The sequence below is a fragment of the Cyphomyrmex costatus genome, unplaced genomic scaffold (assembly GCF_001594065.2).
Source record: "Cyphomyrmex costatus isolate MS0001 unplaced genomic scaffold, Ccosl1.0 scaffold35, whole genome shotgun sequence".
Classification (NCBI taxonomy): domain Eukaryota; kingdom Metazoa; phylum Arthropoda; class Insecta; order Hymenoptera; family Formicidae; genus Cyphomyrmex; species Cyphomyrmex costatus.
Window position 1 is genome coordinate 149,157 of NW_017277664.1, and position 24,010 is coordinate 173,166.

At 31.8% G+C, this 24,010-nt stretch overlaps 1 protein-coding gene across 3 annotated transcripts in view; it reads left to right on the forward strand.

Annotated features, from left to right (window-relative positions):
- Moe (moesin) overlaps positions 1–24,010 on the forward strand; it is a 47,377-nt gene that overhangs the window by 18,699 nt on the left and 4,668 nt on the right. The window contains exons 2-4 of one of the 3 annotated variants that reach the window (XM_018542927.1): positions 862–917; positions 8,014–8,193; positions 23,569–23,691. In XM_018542927.1, the coding sequence (XP_018398429.1) occupies positions 906–917; positions 8,014–8,193; positions 23,569–23,691 (315 nt within the window). In that variant the 5' untranslated portion in view covers positions 862–905. Of the gene's footprint in view, positions 1–861; positions 918–6,734; positions 6,796–8,013; positions 8,194–20,993; positions 21,022–23,568; positions 23,692–24,010 lie in introns of those variants that run through there. The other 2 variants (XM_018542926.1, XM_018542928.1) reach the window with 2 other exon arrangements.

A 24,010-nucleotide genomic window follows, 5' to 3' on the forward strand; every position in this document is an offset into this window, starting at 1 on the left:
CTTGAATTTCGTTAAAAAGTTAGCACCCCATTTTTAAAAAATTATTAAAAAATGATTATTAAGTGCATATGTCATTAAAAATCATAGAGAACTCTTCGTATCGTCAAAAAGAAGCAGGAATTATCATCAGAACTATTGTATCTAAAAATTAATTTTTCAAAAATTTTTAATTTTTTTTACATATCAAGAACTCTAGGCAATCGCAAATTGAAGCTATTAAGCCGCTCAGAACTATTCCACCTCGAAATTCGATAAAAAGTTAGCACCCCGTTTTTAAAAAATGTAAAAAAAATGTTTATTGAGCGGAACTCTTGTTATTAACTTTAGGGAACTCTTTGTCTCGTCAAAAGGAAGTGGGAACTCTAATCAGAACTCCTGAGTACTATAGTTGGGGTGCTAACTTAACATACCCCATTTTCGCACATACAAAGTCAATACTCATTGTCGGCTTTTTCAAAATCTGGTTTACACTAAATCAATTATATGCATACGTCTATATTTGATACAAAATGATGTAATTGATATTCTATAGAAACATACACGATTTCGTTACATCTTTTAGCATCTTAAGATCTAGGATCTAGTTGAGTCGGTTGTAACTAAGCGTCTGATCAAATACTATAATTATGTATCTGTCAACATGTCTGAACGTTGTGTGACGTTAACAAAGTATAAAGAGTATCATTTTCAATGATGGCATCACGATACCAGATGCTATCTAAATATGAAAGTCACGTGCAAATTCCACTCATGTATCCAAGGAATTAGAATATGAGAAATTCATGCTCCACAAATTCTAGCGTATTAATTATCTTCATCTAAGGATCTCGATTTTAATCAGTATTTTTGTTTCTGTTTCAGAGGGATAGTTTCGCTGTTTAATACGGAAAAATACAGCTGCCACTATGCCGAAATCGGTATGTATCACACTTCGAATATCTTAAATTATATGTTTTATTGGTATTAAAATTTTCTGAGATGATTTTACATAATTTTTGGTTTTTAATAAAAAATAATTATTATAGGATTGTAGTTCTTACTTTAATATATTAATATTAACCTGATATTTCGCTGTGAGAAAAGATTTAAAAAGTTAAGAAGTAAGTGAAAGACATTAGGCAAAATACTGGGAAGGTACAATATTATTTGAAAGTAATTCAGATAATAATAAGCTCAATAGATAATAAATCAATAACATAATGAAGGAAGAATTAATGAGCCAAGCTGGATGGTCGTGCTAAATTTAAATAACAATGAAATATTAAATGTACACACATACACATTCATTGTAAACGGCTCTGTGACAATGACTCATTGTCACATGGTTGTTCACGATAAGTGCATAAGTTATAACGATTTTCTGACATACCACTTTATAACAGTATGGCTTTAACTTATTGTTAGTTTCAATGTAGACAGAAATAGTTGAACTTTTAGAAATGGTCTGCGATCTCGCATTGCAAACAATCTTTACAGAAGTGGTGAGGTTTACACTCACTCATCCTCACAATAATCCCCCGAAAAAGGTATAAATTTTGTGAAGATAATTTAAAATATATTTATTAAATTTATATAATGATTTGTTAAATCTACACTGAAGATGACCTTTTGATGGGTCGGAATAGTTTGTGAGTTGTGATAATTTTATAATTTGTAGATTTTATATTTCTAATTTTTATTATGTTTTGTTTTGAAGTCGATACTTGATTATTATTAATTTAATACGACCCAGTTTGGTTCATTAGCCTGGTTTTCATTAACTCATTGATGTGTTATCTAAATATATTTACAGTTGCGATCATATTTTCGCAGAGTACTGTCAAATCGAGCTTTACGATACCGACCTGAAACGTCACGCGTTCACTTTTGCAGTAATTTCTTGCGATAAGATAGGTATTCGATTTGTTAACGCGACTTGTCGCGACCATACATTTCGTGATGTTGGCGACATTTGAGCCTTTCTAAAATCAAATTAATCGACTGAAATAAGAAAATATAAAAGTTATGAACTGATCGCTAGACAAAGAAATCTGTAGAAAGTGAAGCTGATCTTAGTGTTTAACTCCTGAAAGATTTCGTTTATGCAGAGAGGAATTTGGAGAAACGAGGATCAGTTGTAATTTTAATTAGTTTAACCCATAACTGGAACATATTATTAGATCTTGATAATTCTTGGAGATTTTCCTAATTTTTACATAATTTAATGATTTCGAATAATTTATGTTTCACAATTTTATTTTCAATTTTTTATTGCTTGTACCGAGTCAGGGAAATGCGCCAGGGAAATCAGGAAAAGTCAGGGATTTAGTACACTTATCAGTGAAATTGGAATAGCTGCAGTTGTACATTATTTGCATTTACACCTTGCTGTTATCTTTGTGGATAACCTTTTTTTTTTTGGAAGTCCACTCCTGAGAAAAAAAATGTACGTCTATGTACAATTGCTGGAAATAACAAGAAATATTGCAAAGTATGCATTATTCGTGGTCAGGGAAAATGTCAAATTTTTGTCAGGGAAATATCAGGAAATTTTACGATTTCAAATTTGTGGCCAATTATAAGTCAAGTGTTGCAATTTTTTATATAATTGAAACTTTCCGAATTTTTTATATAAATAAATAATAACAAAAATCATAATAACAGAAATAATAACAAAAATCTTCAGTGAGTGTCAAAAATTCATATGTTCCTTCAACGTCACAAAAAGTGTTAGGGATTAATTTTAAGCTAGTTACGGGTTAATTTTTGTTGCTTTTTTTTGTAAATCATAAATATATGCATGATACTCGTTGTATAGAATTATATCGTAATTTGGCGTGATTAAACCGATGCTGGTCACCGGAAAGACGTGCATACTCCGTACTTGATGTTCGAATAAAACGGAAGAAGATACACACACATCTTTCTATTTGATACTACAAAGCAATGAATAATGAACGGAAACTGTGCTATTTCCAGTAGGCCGTGAAGGTACGGCTCTTTTAAGACACCGTATCTTTTCTTTTTCGTCAACATTACGCAAGTGATATCTTTCATTACAATCGATGGTAATAAACATTCGTACGCAAAAATAAAACCATTATACAGACGTGTTGTGACTCGTCTGCCATTCACGAGTGAATTTCTTTTTTATGTAACTTCATTATGTAATTCGTGACACGTATACAAAAGACAATGGTCCTCCAAGTCACATGTAAGTCTATTTCTTTTGAATTAAAAAAAAGAAACTTCTTTTCCCTTTAATTCTCCGCACAATCGAATGCGGTTTTACGCTCTTTCGCGAAATTCGAGTTGTCTACGTGAAATAAGCGATCGTCTATTTAAATCAAGATACCGATACTTATTTGCATAAAACCGAAGCGGTTGCATTGCATAACGCGAAACTGATTTAAAACCGCAGCACACATTTTTGCATAACATATAAGAAAATCAGCCAATCCTTTATTTTCAACCCTAAAATGAAAAACCGCAACAACACTTCTTTTGCATGACACTATAACGCATGAAGTCGTGATTAAATTAGAGATTAAAATTAGAATTCAATCAATTAAAACAAAATTTACTGAACTTATTGAGATTGGTTTTCTTTCTTCTGATTGATTAAATTCTAATCCAATCTCTAGTCTGATCATAGCTTAAGGCATAAGAAAATCAACTAACCAGAGCGTTACGCTAATTGTCAGAGAATTTTGTATAATAGGTATGTACTTTACAAAAATTCTTTTTGATTGAAACATTTTATTGTTTTAATTAATACAACTTTTTTATTAAAATTTTTTTAATGAAAAAGGAAGCTTTTTGGAAGTCACATCAACAAAATAAATGCATTTCTCACAGTGTAAGACCCCCATAGTACAGATCTTTACATAACGGGTAATGTATAGAGCATGAGAAAATCAATCAATCAATCAGTATTATTTCATGGAAAGGAAGGAAATGGAGGACTTTGATTATTCATTTTCTTACGCATTATGCGTTATGCGTTATGCAAAAGTTTATGCTACGACGGCTTAAAGGACTTTGAACGAATATAATTATTATTAAAAACTCTTGAAATTAAAGGGCTTTGATAAGTAATTTCTTTATACGTTATGCATTATGCAAAAGTCTATGCAGCAGTTTCTATAATAACTCAAAGAAAAAAATTATACACTAAACCGTTTTCACCGTTTTAGTCTTAAAAATTGTGCGGAAAATAGCATCGACGATCGCTAAGACGAATTCAAAATTTTCATTCTCTTATTTTATCCATTACGCTTTTTAGTTGTGGATATCTTGTGCCGTATAGGTCGGCGACGTAAGGAATGTCGATATCGCGTGTGTCGCAACGTAAAAGGCATCGGCCTTTAACGCATCCGCGAGGTCGTCCAGTGTCCTACTCGCTCGATTGCCGGAAACTCATAGACTTTGCGCATTTCGAGAGAATAAATCTTTTTTTGTTTTTTTTTTTTTCGGAATGCCAGTTTTTACGAAACTCTATGCGACTCGTAACAATCAGGCGATCAAGACGAGAAGCGCAAACCGACATAGATAGATTGATTGCGTTCAGCAGAAAGAACAACAATTATTGTAAAATAATTGTTTTTTATCTTAGTTCCTCATTAATTCTAAATGTGTATATACTGAAAGAAAGTATTTGGTATTTGTGATTGTAATTAAGTATATAAAATAATTATGGTTAGGAACTCCATTCTTATAGTCATTATCGATATATTAATAATAACTATATAAATTCAAACATGAAAAAAAATTGTATTATAAATTATGATAATTTTAAATATGAATGTAATAAAGTATTAAGACACAAGTAAATAAAATAAACATTTTTATCTATTAAATGCATCACAATTGTAGTAATGTAACTGTTTTTTAAATTCACTTACTATTTACATGGTAATAATACTAAAACATATATTAAAAATTAAAGATTTTTAAGTAATGCGTGTGACTTATTGTTTTAATATGCGATATACTCACAATTGACTATATTTACATATTAAAACAACTATAATAAATATGTATTCTCAAAAAAAAGATTATAAATTATAGTTAAATTATGGTAATTGCAATCTTTTTTTCCGTATATCAATCGTATTAAAAAAATTTTATAACTGTTACAAGTTGCTTTTTCTGTTGAAAACATAGCTAGAGAGACTCTCGGACTTTGATGTCATAGCTGATGTCGCAAATAAAATTTATAAGTAGCGTTAGGTAACGTTAAGACTCGTAGCGCCACTGAAACTCTCATCGAACAACGTTAAACTCATGTTACATCCATTAAAAATTAAGAATTGTGAATTGGATGTTAGAATCCAGCCAGTTAGAACGGATTAAAATTAAAATTATCTGACTAATGGAATTCTAACTTCTAATTTGTAATCTGCAATTTCCAATGTGCAGTGTCACATGAATTTTATGCTAAGTCGACCATCCAAAATTAGGAAGAACAGTCCCCTTTATCCCACTTTACGCGTCCTAAATTAAAGACACGATTCTAAATTTTCCTTTTTTTAAGTGTGAAAATAATAAGTGTAAAATATTTTTAACGAATGTGTGAGGAATTTTATAATTTTTTATTTAGAAACTTAAATATTCTTTATAACATTCAGTAGAAAAAAAAACCAATTTTTGCACAGTGAAACAGATGTTGCGTTAATTTTGTTGCCCAGTGTATATTAAGTGTTATTTATAAATGTAATAATATAACGTTAATTATGCATTTTACTAACAATTATAAAAACGTTTATTTGTTAAAATTTAATTACGACAATATTGAACTTTTTTTAATGTCCCTTTCTTCCTTCTTAAAGAATTGATCACCTTATTTTATATACCCGTATCGGGCAAGACATTGAAGTTAAATTTAATCAAATTGAAATAAATTCATTAAACTTGATGTTAGTTTTCTTTCTTCTGACTGAGAATTCCTCTGATTAAATTCAATCTCTGTCTCTCTAATTTGATACGGGCATTACAACGTCGATCTCGTGAAATAGGATCCTGCTCGTTCGTTCGCCGGGACATCCTGCGTTAACTCGATACGAATAGCCGCGCCACATTCTTTACGCCTACGCTCCGCATTGTACCAAGAACGTATGCAATTCTGACTGCCGCACAGAGATAAATAAATACGTATGCGCGCGTTTGAGTTTCCTCGTTCTCAGGAAGTCCGTACGCAGAAGGGAAAAAATTATGCAATCAAATCAACGCAGCGTGCTCGCGCGCGCGCGAGGAGAAGACAGTTTCAACGGTCGCGCAGTCGCAGCAGTTCGCAAATTAGTTTCGGCGGTTTCCGAAAAACGTTCGACCAAGCGGGATCGATCTCCTTCGCGCGACACCCGGTATGTGCCGGCGCGCTATGATTGGTCGCCGCTGTTGCGCCGCCGACCGGCTAGTCCCACGTGACTATGCTCGCGCCGCCGCAGCTTCAGAGCGGGAGAAGCTTTGCACCACTTTGCACCGTTGTGCGTCGCGTGAAAGAAGGGGAAGATTGCCGGCTTGCCGCCAGTTGCACTTGTGTTTTGTGTTTCGGGCCCCATTGTTCGGAGATCGGCTTGAAGGCCGATCGCGTTGGTTTGCTCGCTCGTGGCTTACTCTTACATTCACGTCAATTTTGTACTATCGACGTTGTCGAACGGTTGAGTACTGTCGTTATTGTCGTTTGTGTCGCGTTTCAGCGTCTTGTGTGTGTCGCCGAATACTCTTTCCGCAGCGTGAATTTCGCAATTTTTGATTCTCGCTGCGCTGTGAAGGTGTTCAACAAATCTCGCAGACATGGTTGCCGGCGGCAAGATGGTAAGCCGGCCGTTACCGGCGCAACTAATTTGAACTTCATTCAATATACTGGTGATGAATATATCGAGATTGCGGCAATTTTACAGGCTTGCCCACGAAGAAACCTCACAATTAGATTGTTTTGTTATGTTTTTATTATTATGTTTAATTATTATCGATGTAGATTGATTTTAATTTCGGTTTAACTTAATCTTACCTTTTCCTAATTTTAAGAATTAAAAATAGATAAAAAGGTTTCTATTTTGTGTCATTATATTGTTGTTACACTTATCATGCAGGTTTTATATAATACATAGTAAAAAAATTATGCAACGATACATAAAGGAAAATACTGTATGCAAGTAATATTTACTTGTTTCAAGTATTTCAAAATATATTCTGAATTCTAGTAAATTTAGTACTTCAGGATTATTAAATTAAAACAAATTTGAGATTTGCTTATTATATGAAGTAGAGAGAGAGCTTTTATGATCAATATTTTATAATATTCTTTAAAAGAAAATAAATTCTTGTTTTGAGTACATAATAATGAGTTTTCCGAAAATTTTTAAGAAGTATTTTAAGATTATTATTAAGAAAATTTTTTTTCAAAGATAATTGTTATTTAAAAGTGGGAAAGTATAAATAGTCAGCTTTTTTTAACAATGGAATGATATTCCTCTGCACCGACATTACCATTAATGTCTATTTTTATTAATATGTAAATTACTTTTAATCTTGATTCACCTTACTCTTTGTCTTTTTTTTATTCCTAGACCTAAAAAAAGATTAAGAGCTATAGTTGTGTGAATCGGGATTAAAATTAAACTACATTGGTAGAATCAGACATTTCTAGTTCTAAGAATTAAAAAAAGATGAACAAATTGAACCGAGATTAAAGTTAGTCTACATTGCTAGAAATGGACAATAATTCTTTGATTATTAGATTTGGAACTAGCTCTCCTTCTATTAAGGGAGTTTAAGACGAAAATTTAATGTTCGTACATAGAAAAAATTCTTTATAATATAATACGGTTACATGATATTTTTTAACAGATTTTAAGGAAAAAATATAAAGAAATAAATCAATATAGAAGATAATATAAAATTAATTTGTTTTTTCTCGAGGAATGCTAGAAACCGTGTAACAACGATGATTGGATTCCGTTCTACCGGGTGACACGTTTTGTTTGCACCATCTGACGGTGTTGTTTTATTTGCATGTGCTGTGTCGTGAAGATGAATGTGAGGGTGACGACGATGGACGCGGAACTGGAGTTCGCGATCCAGCAGACGACCACCGGGAAGCAGCTGTTTGACCAGGTCGTCAAGACGATCGGGTTGCGCGAGGTGTGGTTCTTCGGTCTGCAGTACACCGACACCAAGGGCGATCTTACCTGGATCAAACTCTACAAGAAGGTAGGATAATACTTACGTATTCGTCCCATAGCGCTTCCTGCTTACTCGATGCCCTGCAATTGAATTTAATCTTCCTATCTCGTTATTTATTTTTTAACTGGAGATTTCAAGGAGCGAAATTTTTCTATAATCAGAAAAAAAAAGCTGTGGTACACTGAAAAAAAGTTGTTAACTTGACTAAATGCGTTTAGTTCGTAGTGATTATTTAGAGTCAACCTAAATATATATATAAAATATTTATATATTTAGGTTAACGAAGTTTTATAATTTAAAACATATTATTTGTTAGAATTAACAAATATTTGCTTGACAATCCGTGATCGTCATTATTACATTTAATTGAATCAACTAATATTTTTTAAAAATAGTAACTTTTTTTCTCAGTAACTATAAAGATGACAGTTTTATGTATAGCATTAATGTACACACATAGCTAAATAAAACTATAATATTTTATTGTTGCAATAACCATAAAATAGTTTTTTAAATTATGTACATTGATTCTATATGTAAAACTTGTATAATTGTCACTTTATTGTTGCCACCACTGTAAACCTATTCCTTTTCAAAGAGTGTTCTGAATTGGTGCAAATTTGGAGTAAAACAATAATAATTTGTTTTATTCCAACTTATTGCAACACTCTTTAAAAAATATCAGTGTGGATTGAACACCATTCAGAATTTATACAATTCTCACTATTGGAGGATTATTAACATCACATATTGTAAATTTAATATCCTAAGTTTTAAATACACATTACGTTGATGTTAACATTAACATCAACATGATAAAAATTATATATATTTATACACCGATATTTTTTTTAGAATGCTTAGTTGAAAACATTTTTTTTAAAAAGTATAGATTTCAGATCTTTATCTGACAAGTATATAGACTCTTGTATCAAAGTGAATAATGTGCGATAAATTATACGATTAAACTTAGTATTAAATTGATCATAGCATCAATATGAAAGTTTATATTACTGTAATTTTTATGATAAAATTGGAGTAAGAAATGTTATTCTCAAAATTACATATTATCTTTATTTTCATGAATCACATTTTGCGGCTATCACTCAATCGCGAACGATAATTAGCATAACAAGAATCATCATTGGTCTTCGACGTTGTGCGAATAACTTTTGAAGCGTTTCCCATTCAGAACGAGCATTAAAACCGGTCGAGGGGCTCCATGCTAGCTTCGTTGGCGGTTCGGAGGTGTTCGCTGTACGTGAAATTCCATCATGATCAATTTTCGGTGTTGATGGCAGTGAAAACTGAACTCCGTGGTAACGGCTGTCCCATCATCGTTGTGTAACACGCGAGATCCACCCGCGCGTATCGACGCGTACTTATACATATTATCGGGAATGAAAGAAAGTGGAAATGTTTTAAATTATTAAGTTGGGCGACACTTAACCATTTTAGAATAGCGTTTGCTTTGTAAAATTATAGTCCTGTGCTATGGAAATATTCCAAGGTATATAATTATACCTATCCTCTTTAGATTTATGATGGTGGGTTTGTTGGACCCACTCAATTAAATCTGTTTGTAAAAAAATGTCAATTCAATTTTTTATGTTACATCTGCAAAAGATCTCTAATTATATGGAAAATTATAAGATAATTATATGAGTTTCAGTGAAGTGAGTTTCGCATACTGTGTGTGTGATATAACTTATAATGAATAAAAGATGTTCACACAAAGCCCAAGAATAAATAGTTTTCAAACTATGGTGCAAAGGTATAAAACTTGTGTTCACATATAAAATACCTTCGATATACCTTAGCTTAAAAATTATTTATTACTTAAATCTATGCCATCAGCTATCTTTTGTTTACTACATAAGCTACATTAAATATGTGAAAACTAACTGATTTCACCGGAATTCAATTTTTTATATAATTAGTCCTTTAAATTTTTTTAATTAAAATATATTTACTTATAGTGTTTAATACTTTTGTACCGAGAGTTATGCCATTTAGATTCTTCAAAAAATTAATTAGTGCTTTGTCATGAACATAAATTAAATGTGTCTTACAGATCCAGCGTCAGTAGCTGTATACAAATTTTGGTCACCTTCGGAAGGTTAAAAACGTAAATGTAGTTAAAATAGTTGAAATAAAAAACGTAACGAGTAAACGAATAATTATTCGCTTGGACTACATTGCGTGTAAGCTAGTAATTTTTTTACAGCTTACATTTCTTTACCGACTTATAACCGCATTGATAACTATCGACAATTTGAGGAAATCGTTCAACTGTGAAAAAAGTACACAAGAAGAAATAAGCGGGTATCTTGTCGAAAGTTCTGCGAAGTAAGAAAGAAAGAATAGATCGCAAATAATTACCGCAAAAATACATTCGTGACGCGTTTCGAGATTCCCATCGACTAAGATTTATCACTAGAAAGTATTCCTGACCGAGTTAATTGATCTTTTCGAAGTCAATTTATATATATTAGATTATCGATCTCGCGTATAATTTGCGTGTCTTCGCAATCGACCGTGCATCAGATTTACGCTTACGCGCACGTAAAGTGTATGGAATTAATGCACGAAGTAGCAAATAATTGCCGACTTCCTAAGAAATTGCACGCAGCCAGGTATCCCGGGGTCGATGTTGTACGCAGGGATCCTAAATAGTGGCTTCATGAAGTACATTGCGCCGATTCACACGAAACCTGTTCTTAGATGCGGCAGTCGAGAGACTTTCTAGGGTTACGTTCCCTTAATTTTTTTTCTGATTATGCACGTCGTCGCATTACAATCGTTAATGTCTCCCTGAACTGTCAATGCTTAATCCACTCGTTTAATTCAACACCTTTCTTGCGAATCCTTAATTCATTCTCTTCCTCTGTTTCTTATTTTATTCATATTTTTAATTTATTTTCTCTCTAATTTATATATCTTTTTCGATGAAGATTTTTTGGCATAACATCACGGTCGGCAAGATCGGTTTTTGTCTCGTCGTTTGCATAAGCAATAAAAGAGCTCTTGATTTCTTAGATCTTACTCCGTCGGTGACAAATGCTGATGTCATCGTCTTTCAAGTGCGAGACACGTGTTCAATGTCTTTGCGCTTCTTTTTCTGATCACGATGCAGAAACGCGGTTTATCATGACTATCCTTGTTCCTCAAAGAAGTTTGCAAACTTTCCCTATTTCTACCAGAAATTACCGATTAATGAATGGTTATTATTTCTGCGAACATTTATTTTTAAAGTCTGATGTTTTTTAGACTTTTTTGGATATTTGGAAAAGGATAAATTTTAGATTGATTTTCATTCTGCAGATTCGAAAGATAAATTACTGGATTAATTTTTTCTTCGTCCAATATACCTTAAATATCTTCGGTATTTTTTTTCGATATTTCTGCTATAATTTAGTTATTTTATTTATATTTTATTTCGTATTAAGTTTTATTTATTTTTTATATCATTTTACGTGGAAAGAACGGTTTTGCTGAAGTATCTAAAAATTTAGTTGAACGCATAATTAATTGAAAATCTTTTGGGACACACACACGCACGCACAAATAATTATATAGAATGCTTGAACTGGTTAGAATGTCAAAATTTCTTTCAGCATTGCTTATCATGCTTAAGTTATAAGTTTTCCTTTTCTACCGATTTTGATGGTCCAACAAAATTAATTTCAGATTTGTATATATTTAACAAAATTTTTAGATACTTTATTCAAATCATTCTTTGTCAAATTTGTAATTAAACATTATTATTTTATGTACGCTAAATTTATACGATTTTTCCAAAATCATAATGTTAGAAAATATGCGTATAAAATCGGCCACACTGAAAAAATGTACTAAATTTTAATAAGTATTTGTTTAAATAGTACTAACTAAATGTTTACTCACTAATAAATATTTATTTAATAAAAAAAAAAAAATACTTAAATTAATGTTTTTTATATCAAATAAATATAGATATATGTTTAGTTAGTACTATTCAAACAAATGTTTATAACTTAGTACATCTTTTCTGTGCAGATATATGCGTATAATCTGAAGAATTAATATCCATTACTGTGCTATCTTCAGTTCTGCTGTTTACTCAACTCCAATTTTCGAGAGTTCATGTATGTACAGTTACTCATAGATCAAGGCAGACACTTCATCATCGGCTTTTGCCGGCCGGTGTTAATATCGGAAACGACGCTCCTTCACCTTGACACAGTCGCCACTTGTTCTTCACCTCGTCGATCGTCTTTTTTTTTTTTTAATGGTTTTTTCTCATCGGTAAGAACTGCCTCCATATTTCTCATCATTCTACCTTAGTCCAGCGCCATCCTTGCGCACAGACTTTCAAACCTGCCTCCGACAAGAAAACGGGGAAAACCGACATAGCAGGTGCTCGCCAGGTGAAAATGGCGGTGGTTGGAATACAGACACGTGCTTGTATAAGTGCGTGGCAGGCCACTGAAAAGCAGCTGGCGTGGCAATAACGTCCGTTCCCACACGTGGTCTCATTTTAGCCGTCGTGTGTGTTTCGTATCGTAGAATTGTTCTACGGCTCATCTTCAATTTGATTTAAATGTCGTGTCATACGTGACGTTTAAGTATAAAGTTGACTTTAGTCTGGATTAATTACGCGATTAGATTATCCTTTGAACAATGTAATAATTTTCAGGTATAATTTTTGTCTCTAAATATGCAATAGCAATTTTGCTCTTGCTTTAGTAGAAGCTAGATTTCTGGACTTTTTGCAGTAAATTACATAGAAACGAATCAAGTCATTCCATTTGTTACTTTTTATACTGAAATGAGTGTAGAGAAACGAAATCACACTTCGAATTCTTTGCGGAATTTGTCGCGTTTATGAATCACGATAGCTATTTACGTAACATCGTTGTTCGTACGTTGAACTTCAAAAGTATACTTACTTACAATTAGATATGCGTCGATAGTAACACACTTCTACGCGATAAATAAAACATTAGAGCTAGATTCCATTGTAGGTGAATAGCTGCTAGAAAACAAAGATGGGAAAGGATATATAGGTTAATATGTTAACACGAAGGAGATATCCCCAATCGTTTAATGCGGCTTTAAAGTGAGATTTGCTGATTTCGCGATAAGTTTTGGTATTTGAAAAACTGGTATTCATAGTCCATTCTTATTACAAAGTCTTGATTTACAGAGTCTATTATTTTAAGTATTGTCTTAAGACATTAATACAGCTGATTACGTGATATTAAAATGATCTTAAATATATGACCTGATTGTGAATATCGGTTTCAGATATTTAAAAATTTACATCATAGATGGAATTAAAATCATTGTATATTTAGTCAGATATACTAGTCTATTTAAGCGTAATTTATTATACCGCAAATATGAGATCATTGTTTTATTATTCTTTTCATACTTTTGAGAATTTATTTTAATATTAAAAATACTTGTGAATCGCAAAAAAAAAGAAAAGCTTTATGGGATCAAGACTTTATTTACAGAGATTTATCGCGATTATTCTCTTTTTGATGTTTTTAATCTGATTTCCGAAAGACATCAATTTAGCATCAACGCGCAGATTAGATAATAAAATTATGTTATCTGTTATTATATAGATAGCCGCGACTATTGTGTAATAATACATTAATTAATACATGACTCATATATTATACCGATGTAGTTTATCATATGTATCGTTGCATAGTAAATAGACGTAGAAATTTGCTTCGTTTATCCGGCTCGTGTTCCCGTAATGAGCCAACTGGCATCAAACGTATGTTCATTAAACTTTTCTTTAATGACAACACGATTACATGCAGCCGGAAAGCGCGATAGCAAGGGTAATGAAGAAAGAGGTGAAAAAGAAAGTTCGAAAGCTGCGAGGTTACTCGGACTCTGACACGGATGACGACGAGTTCGACGACGGCCTGGTAAGATCCCGAAAGGACATGATCCTTTCGTACGTTTCGAGACTTGCTTTAATAGGAAAAATTGTTGGAGAGCATAATTTTAAGAAATGATAGTAAAACGGTGATCAGTCATACATGGGAATAATATTTTTTATGATATCTAGTTTTTTTTTTTTGTATGACTAGTGTTTATTTCTACTTTTGAATGTAGATTAATTTTAATTTTGGTTTATATAACTTTTTTGTAGTGTAAAAATCACAAAAGCATTAAGAAGTAAATCGATTAAAGTTAATCTAGATGATATAGAAATGGACGTAGGAAAATTCGGGATGTAGGAAAATTGGACGTAAAAAAATGGACGCAGGAAAATGGACGTAGGAAAAATTTAGGAGAAATAAACTAACTAAATTAATTCTTTATTATTTTTTAATTTATTTATTCTTGATTTTTTTAGCTCTTATTTTGTATTCTTTATTTTTGGTTACTATAAAAAAAGAGTATATGCGACTACGCACAGAAAGACCCCTGTTAAGCTAGCCCCTCCACCAGCGTTAAATAAATTTTAACATGTTCCAAAATTAAGTGCCAATTAGGTGCTAATTAGGTTCTGAAATGCGAAATTAGGTGTTCGAACCGTTTGACCGCGCCTAATTAGCATTTAATTCTGCTGTGTTAATTTTGTTTGTTTATGCAACAAATATTAATTTTTTTTAGTGGAGGGGCTAACTTAATGTTAAGTCAGCCCCTTTCCCAATATCTTTTTTTTCTGCCAATCGGTTCGAGCATCTAATTTCGCACTTCAGCATCTAATTTTGGAATATGTTAGAATTCATTTAACGCTGGGGGGCGGGGGGGAGGTAGCTTAACAGAGGTCATAAAAAGGGGGTTTTCTGATAAAATAGGATAAATATTTAGAACATTTAAAATAAATATTTTTAACATTTAAAACTAATGAAAAGATTTCGTAAGAATAATCTTGAAAGATTAATAAATCAATTACAGAAGAAAGGCTTGCACGGGTTCATATACGTGCAGACGTATACAAATCATCTTTATGCAGGGATATATAAGGTATTCCAAGCCTGGCGAGACTACCTTTCACCTGAGGATACTTAGCGCAATTTGGAATCGATATTTTTCTCGATGAAAATGTCGAGATAGGTCATTATTCGTCGTGATCTTTCAACTTTCGACATTGAATATCTTTATAACCAATTCTTCTAAATAAATTGGATAATTTTCCACTAAAATCTATTCGATTGTTATTTCAATTGAATCTAATAAATAAATTTTTATCTGCGTGTGTCTGTGTTTTTTCGTCTCATTTTTGAATATTTTCGAAAAATTCTTTAGTCGCAATCTCTCTTTTAAGAAAAATTTACTGTAAATTCAAGAAATCTGTGAAATGACATAGATGTAGAACGCTGGACGATCCGTAAAATAGATTCTTCAGTACTCCATCGCGAATGGAATTCTCATTTCAGGGGGAAAAAAGATAACGTCCGCAAACGAGTCAACCGTTTCACAAGACTTGCTAGACGTGCAGAAAGCCAAGAAAAAAAAAATGAAAACGAGGACGATGTGCCGCAGTCTTTGTAGAAACGGACTTATCGCGCCGCAATTGTGATAAAAGAGAGAAACGGGAAAGAGACAAATGCGGAGGACCACCCACCCTCGCACTCACTGGTATTGTCTGATACGCGTGTCGCTTATTAAACGATTCAATCGAGCGTGTTACGTCAGTTCTATTATACGTATGAAAATATCGTCGGATGAGTCACGCGATGAAGAGTCACTTAAGGAATTTCTCCGCGGGAAAGCACGGAGGAGCTTCATTGTTAGTCGTTTATAATCAAGGAAATAAAAAAAGCTAAAGCATCTATCACAAATGTAAAGGCATTGTCAGATCCTCTTTTTTTTTCTCGCAAAAATTAACTGGCAAAAAGCGATACTAACATATATATATATATATCATATTATATATATATATTACATATAATATATATACCTTTGAAAGTTTAATATTTTTTATTAAAAATTATTTTTGAAGGTTACTCAGTCAGGATTGGCTACAAAAACTAGAAATTAGGCAACTTTGTAAAATTTACTAGAAAATTAAAATTCTTGCCTTGAAGTTTAATATGTATATTTTACATTTATACAATTAGAATACTATCAATTTAACAATTAAATCCAAACAATACCAGCAATATTAATATATAACAACTTACATTGCTATGTTAAAATTACTTTCTCAACAAAGTATTTGATAGTTTCAAAATCAGATCGAAAATACACAAAATTTAAAAATATTAAAAACATTGAGGAAAATCTAAAAATATTATATTTATAGAAATCAGAGAAAAGTATAACTTTCGGATGAGAAATATGTGATAACCTTGACAAAATTATCACAAATTCCTTATCTTAGAATTTCATAAAAGTTATTGTTATTATATAAATTATTATTATATTCTCTGATTTCTACTTATCTTGTCTCGTTTTAAAACTGTATCTTATTCAGCTTTCTTCTTTGTAATTAATTTTAGCTTTTTCGTATTAAAGTTAAGTCTTCAGGAAATTTCTGTGTTACTTTAATTGTCGTACGCCAAATTGTTGATTATTCCATGCGTGTTTACTCTTTTCTCTTACGCCCTTTAATGGAGCGTCACTTTCTCTCAATTAGGATTCATATTAACCCTTTAACAAAGGTCGACTCTCGCATGAATTGCGAACGTTTGCCGAGTGTGATACACTCGTTGAGATTACATCGTTTGCGTTTTCCGTCATGCTCAATTCAATTTTTCCTAACACTAAAATACTTGTCGCGAATTACGCCAAACACAAAAAACACATGCATATGTCAGTGCTATTCTGGGCTACTAGAAAAAAAAAGTGTAAAAAAATATGTTCTTCATGATTGCAGAAATAACTCCAAGAAGTATTTTTTAATTGGTATTATAAGAAAAAAAAATAATAAAACGATATTTTTGCTTAAGTAATGAGTATTTATTAATAAATTCTAGTTTGTTCAAAAAATAAACTTTCTGGAAGTTACATGAATAAGTATCATTTTTTCAGTTTGCAGTATTGATTCATAAAAGCCGTGATTAGCGATATAACATTAACGTATGCATAACGTTGTTAATACGTGATAGGAAATGGCAATTTTATCGGTTTCCAAGACATGAACGGGAATAAAGTTAGAATAATTCACATAGCTCAAATTCCGCGATAATGAGTAATTTATGAAGTACGGCTAATACTTGTAATCATTCAAGGGAGTGTGTTTTGCAATTAACGTGTGCGACGAATTTACCGCTAATTAAATCGTAATTCGCTGTTGTGCCCATGAAGCACGACGCGTCGTGATATTTTTCATAGATGCGGATTTAACGCCGCAATAAAAGTCCTGCGAAGCATAGAAATGTTGATAAGTCAACTTTCTCCTAGTTGTCAAAATTAAAATAACATCAGCATGTGGTATTAGAAATTAATTATCAGTGTTGATTCAAGTCAAGAATATATAAGCTTTATAGTATTACTTACAATTAGACTACAACTGAAAAATTTAGTACCCTTATTATTTTAATTAATGAATCGAGGAAAAATGTATGTCGTCTTCCTCTTGGCAATAAAATAAATATAAAAATGTAATAACTTAAAAATATCAAAACTTTATTTAAAAATATATAAAAACTGTGGAGAAAAATTCAATGGAAATAGCATTCTTCGAGATTCTCTCTGCTTCTTTTGTCAAACCGTGCTGCAGGATTGCAATGTCTCGTTTTATTATCGCGTCAGTGTATTACTATCAGAGAGAACGGTTATAATGCCTGTAAAAGCGTCGCGTAAAACTCGTCTCGAAGTAGGCGACGGACGCGTCGTTTCAAGGACTCCGTGGAACTGGACTACATCCTGCGGGGATGCTTGATCATCGTGTTTGATCTCCACGAACAGGTTGAGTTGAAAACTCCTCACGAACTGTGGACTGTTATGTAACGTAGCAGGATCTCTAACGATCGACACATTCTCGTTTCCCTCGTGTCATTCCGACCTGTTCGCCACCGCGTCTCTCTCTCTCTCTCTCTCTCTCTCTCTTCCTCTTTCGTTCTCGCTTTTTCTCTCACTCACTCACTCATGCTATATTTCCGTTATCGCACGAATGCTGTAAAAGGCCACGTTAGGCCACGCATGCAAACCTGGATTGCATCGAATGAGAAGAATAGGCAAAGAACAAGACTCTAGGAAGTCAAAACTGATGATCAGTCCGTTATTTCAAATTCAAATTGCGCTGCTATTTCAATCGCAATCTTTAGAAAGTTAATATTTATGATATTAACATCTCATGAAAAATATTACGTTGGAGGGAAAGCTGTGCGATTTTTGTTGTTAGCTCAAAACTATATGTATATTTTTATCAAAAATGAACAAAATTTAATTAAAGAAAAAAAGATTTCAAAACTTAAATCTCTATTTTTAAAAGGTTTTTATAATTTTTTAGTTCGTCTAAATTTGCAAATTTTTATATATATATCGTAAACTATATATACAAACTGAAAAAGGAAAATTTTTCTTCTTACTTTAGAAGTCTGTCATTTATCAAAAAAAAATTTGCAAAAATTTTGAACTAACATAAAAACTTAGTTTTTTCTAAAAATCTGCTTTTAACAAATATTCCTACGATTTTTTATTCCTGAGTTATTCGCGAATTAAGTAAAGGAACATTTTTATTTTAATAACTCATAACTTATATATATATATATAAATTAAAAATTATCGTACCGCAATTAAAAAATCAGATTCTTAAAGTTGAAATTTTGCTCTATCGAATGGTATAAATCGCTAATTTTTTTTATTTAACGATGGACTTCTTCAATATTTAACACATAATATCTCCTTTAATCAAATTTTAAGAACATGAATGTAAGTAAAAATAACTTCTTTTTAGTTTTAATTGAACTTACCTCAACAGAGAAATACGATTGGAATTTTAGATAAAAGCGAATAATTTAATTTCAAAATTAAAACTTTATAATATTGATAATTAGTTAAGCAAACAAATGATATTATGATGCAAAAAAGTTGATGGGACATTATCATCGAATAATCGTTCGATATCATGAACTATCGATGATCACATGAGATTTAACTGGCAGCTCAGTTATTTTTGACTTGGTTATTCACCAGAAACAATTGTTATTTTCAAGACTGATGACCATAATAACTATCAATTTGCCCGAATATGCGATGATTTATATTTATTTTTATAGATATGTTCGCGGATAAAACAATTTTAACAGCAAATTTAAACGAAGAAATTGAATTATGATTTAGTTACAATGACATGACTAATAATCGAGCGTTACAAATTTCATTACTACAAAATTGACCAAAATTATTTTTTAGACTGTAAGTGGAACTTTTTCTCCAATTTGTTAGTTTTTTGTATTTTTACGTATAAAGAATAATAATAATATGAATTATTGTTTATGTCGTTATATTATATATAGAATTAGTACTTAGATATAAGGCGACACTTTCTTCGTCTGCCTCAAGTTAAATTCTTTCTCGTGTCCACGACAGTCCTTAAAATTAGTGTTATTATAAGATACGGCACAGATGGCATCTGGTTTACCATAATCTAACATACCTCGAATGCTGACACGATAATTTCAAGGATGTGCTCGTGGCCGAGATACGCAGAATGGTTTTTAATACCGCAATACTTTAACATCACCATATTTTTATTCTTTAAACGCATGCCAACCGCAATACTAACAACTGGAAGCGTGGACTTTCATTCTTGTCTAGGGTAAGTTGCAAACAATTTGATTAGCGTGTGCCCAAGTTATGCTGCATGCCCAGAAGTGATGTGCGTTTGACGACACAAGATGTCTTTCCTGAAATATTTAATATTGAGTTTGAGAATTGAGAGTTCATAATCTGTTCTTATTTCAAGATCATCTTAAGTTCAGTTATGTATTGAGATGTCACGAGCCAACCAGAGGGCTGTATTATAGCGTCTTAAGGTATTACTTAATATGGTCTTGAAATAAGACTATAAACACTGCATGGCTAAGACGCTAATACGGCCTTTCGATTGGTGATGAAGTCGTGTAAGAGAATAAGAATTTTTTACACGACTGTATATAATATAAATAAAGAAATGTTTACATTAAGAGCAACGGTTATGAAGAACGACAATGAATATTGTCCCGTGACTGTACAACTCTTTTACAAATTGTGTAGCCTTGTTACGCGATCGGCAGACGCATTGTACTTGTGATGTCGTCAAACGAGACGTCGCTTCAACTAGTTGTCGTACCTTTTGACTGAAAAAATAGCGATAACAAATCATATGTTATTTGATAAATAAGAAGGCGATCCATGTTGTTACATCATGATTATGATCGTGACTGGTGGGTTTTTTAAATGCCGTCCTTGAAACGTATCTAATGCACGGATGCAACTCGACGATCCGTTCGTTCGCGAAAAACTGTACCTTCCACTTCCGTGAAAAGTATATACCGAGTTTTCTATAAATCTAATTCTTCGTTATTTTTATTTGATGGATATGTTAGTAACGTTTTTTTTTTATTCTATGATAAGTCGCGCTTGTTACGTGTGTCAAAACCATTTATTTGTTATGACTTTCGGGTTACACTTACTGATAAAGAAAGTCATTTAAAATTTCAGTTTGTTATATTACGTTGAGTTAAATGATTGTTGCAATACAGTTTTATGATATTTCAGCTATTATATCAGGTTATCAGTATTATTATAATCTCATTTTATTTATTTGTGACATTAAACATAAAAACCGATATTTTTGATCGAATATATGTATTGCATTAATAATATACCGCAGCTATAATACGGGCTATATGTAATAATAGTAAATAATTGCAGGTGGTTCCATGTGGTCTTCAAAAAATCTGCAATGTAAGAGCACAAAGAATTTTCTGATCTTTATATATTATTTCAATGTGTTCTTAGCATCCGATTTAAATTTCCGAATTGACTAGAAATAACACATAATCTTTTACTTTCGTGCTGTATGTTTGATAGTCGAATTAATCACTGAGAAAAATGTCTGGTTGAAAATGGATGAATATAAATTTTCTGGTTAAATCTACTAAATTTTAGTTGAGGTATCTGGAATTCTGATTGATAATCAGTCTTTTTCTTCCATTTTAAATCAGCCATTTTTTTTTCAATGCATTAGACGATAAATTCCTAGTTCTCTTTAATATTCACTCTAAAAAGAGAGGACATATTTTATTTTATTCACATATCTACATTATTCAAAGAGATAAGTCTCATTTTGCTTTCATTATTCTCACGAAATAAGATGATATATCTAAGCCTTTTTTAGTTTTTTATTCATTTGCAATATGTTATATGACACGAGATATACGGCAGAAATTACTACGAATTGACGAAATTTATTTTAAAATTTAAGTGAATAGAAGAACTTTTTTCACTTGTGTGACATATAAGGTCAAATTTGACAAGATATCGCTTAATTTTGATCGAAAATTTTTATAATTATTCTGTAGGAAAATTTGCTTTCTCTTTTACCAAGTTTTACATTACAAGTAGAGAAATAGGTATTTTTATATTTTTCTCTCTTAGCTCACATCGTAGGATGACATGATTGACACGATTAAATTGTGTGAATTATTTTATAATATTATCTTTATTATGTATCTATTACACTTTTTTTATTCCTTATTATCTTATGTCGTGTAAATCCTGACACAAGATAATATAATAATCTCAACATGTGTTTTTTGAAGCAATATTACTAGTCGTAATATACTCGCGAGTTATGTTTTTGCTTCTCATGTTTTATGAAATGTGAATTATAACCGTTTATCATATGTTTGGCAGTTGCTATAAAAAAAAGGAAAGATGACAAAGTAAAATCAAAAGAATCTCGCGGCACTGAAGCCTTTCTGTTTAATTTGATTTTTAAAGTAGTACAGACCGCGTACGTTACATAATTCTGCATCGTAAATGCTGTTCGCGAATGTCAGAGATATCACGGAAAAACGCGTTAATTGTCGTCACGATAGCTGCTAGAAACGCTGTGGGTTTCTTATTTGCTGCTTCGCGCTATATTTTTTTTATTCCTCGTTAATAACATAGATAACTACTAGGTAAAATGTGACAGTAGAAACACACACTCCAAGAGTCGATTGTTGTGACGTAAGTCCTTTCGGCGATTTGGATAAGATTTCGCCGGAATGGATAATGTATGACTAAGTAAGGTTTATGCATTCCTTTCAGACAAAGTCAATCTGTTAGAAAATATACTTTCGCACTTAGCAATTCAATAACTTTCGCGATACTTATATCATTTCGAGAGAGCACATTTATAAAACGTAATAAAATGTAACTCTTTTTTAATGTAGTAAATTACAACTCTTTCTTTATTCCTTCGATTGTGTTTCGTGATAAATCTACGAAAACGTCATCTATTCTGAGAAAAAAAAATATATATAATAAAATTGTGTCAACTTTATAAAGGAAATTTCGTTGATAAAGTTTTATAATATATGGTATATAAATGGGAATTATTACTTCGTTTCTAATATAATAGAATATATTTTACTTTATCTTATCTTTTCTATTTTTATAATATGACTATATTATATTGTAGTATTATATTGATTTATTAAATTGATGTAAAAATTGTATGAAAATTGAGAGAAATCATTTTTTTACTTTTTTTGTGCACACAACTGCCAAACATATGTTAACATTCATCAAGGTAAATTCCACCATAATTACACATTTTTCATGAATGATGACGATGATTTTTAAATTGTCTGTACTTAAGAGATGCGGCGGCAGATATTCAACTTTGATCGTATCTACAACACTGATATCGCAAGCATTACGTAATTATGATAAACTCTTTGATAACAACGTTGACAATATAGTGCGAATATATCTGACGCTACAAGGTATCGTAATAAGGAAAAGAATTAATTAGTATGAAGAACGACATCTTTTTACGAAGAAAAAGAGACAAAACTTTTATAGAATTTGCTAGTAGATTTCCTGCTGTATTTATTTTTATCGTGATATAAAATGTATTAAATTACATTAGAATTTATTGAAGTAATGGACGTAATGTGTATGAAATAATTAAATTATATTTCTATTTTTATTAATTTTTTAAAATATATTGTAATATATTAAGTAATAATATTCTAAGATTTGTGTATAATTAACGGATTAATTTCCTTAATGCGAAACCATATCTCTTTTAGTGAAAAATATTTTTCCACTATTTCGTGGAACTCACGATCTCACATTCACCCATAATTCTCTTGATGTCACAAGAACTATTTGTTCACATGTTCAACTATTATCGTAAACGCGATTCACAAACACTTTGCACGCTTTTTATCTTTGAGCGTCAAGTGTGAGAAGCAAGACAATTTTGGCCGCATCATTAATTTTTTTCAACGTTTGCAGGTGATGAACCAAGAAGTCAAGAAAGAGACTCCACTGCAGTTCAAATTCCGTGCAAAATTCTATCCTGAAGACGTCGCCGAGGAATTGATACAAGATATTACGCTGCGACTTTTTTACCTTCAGGTAAAAAATTATTCACGCAGTCCTTTCGTCTCTCTCCCCTCCCCTCCCCTCCTCTGCCTCTCTCTCTCTCTCTCTCTCTCTCTCTCTCTCTCTCTCTCTCTCTCCTCTTACGATGTTACGATCAGTAACAATTTTTAATTGGTTACTTCCACTCTAAAAATAATTTCACGATTGATGTCCAGAACAAATGGATCTAACAAAAATGCATATCTCATTTATTTGTTGATTGAATTAAGTCATGCATCGAACTGTCGTTTGTTTATCTGATTCGCTTCTTCCCTTCGTCTACTATCTCATCCTCCGTGATGGGTACGCGAAC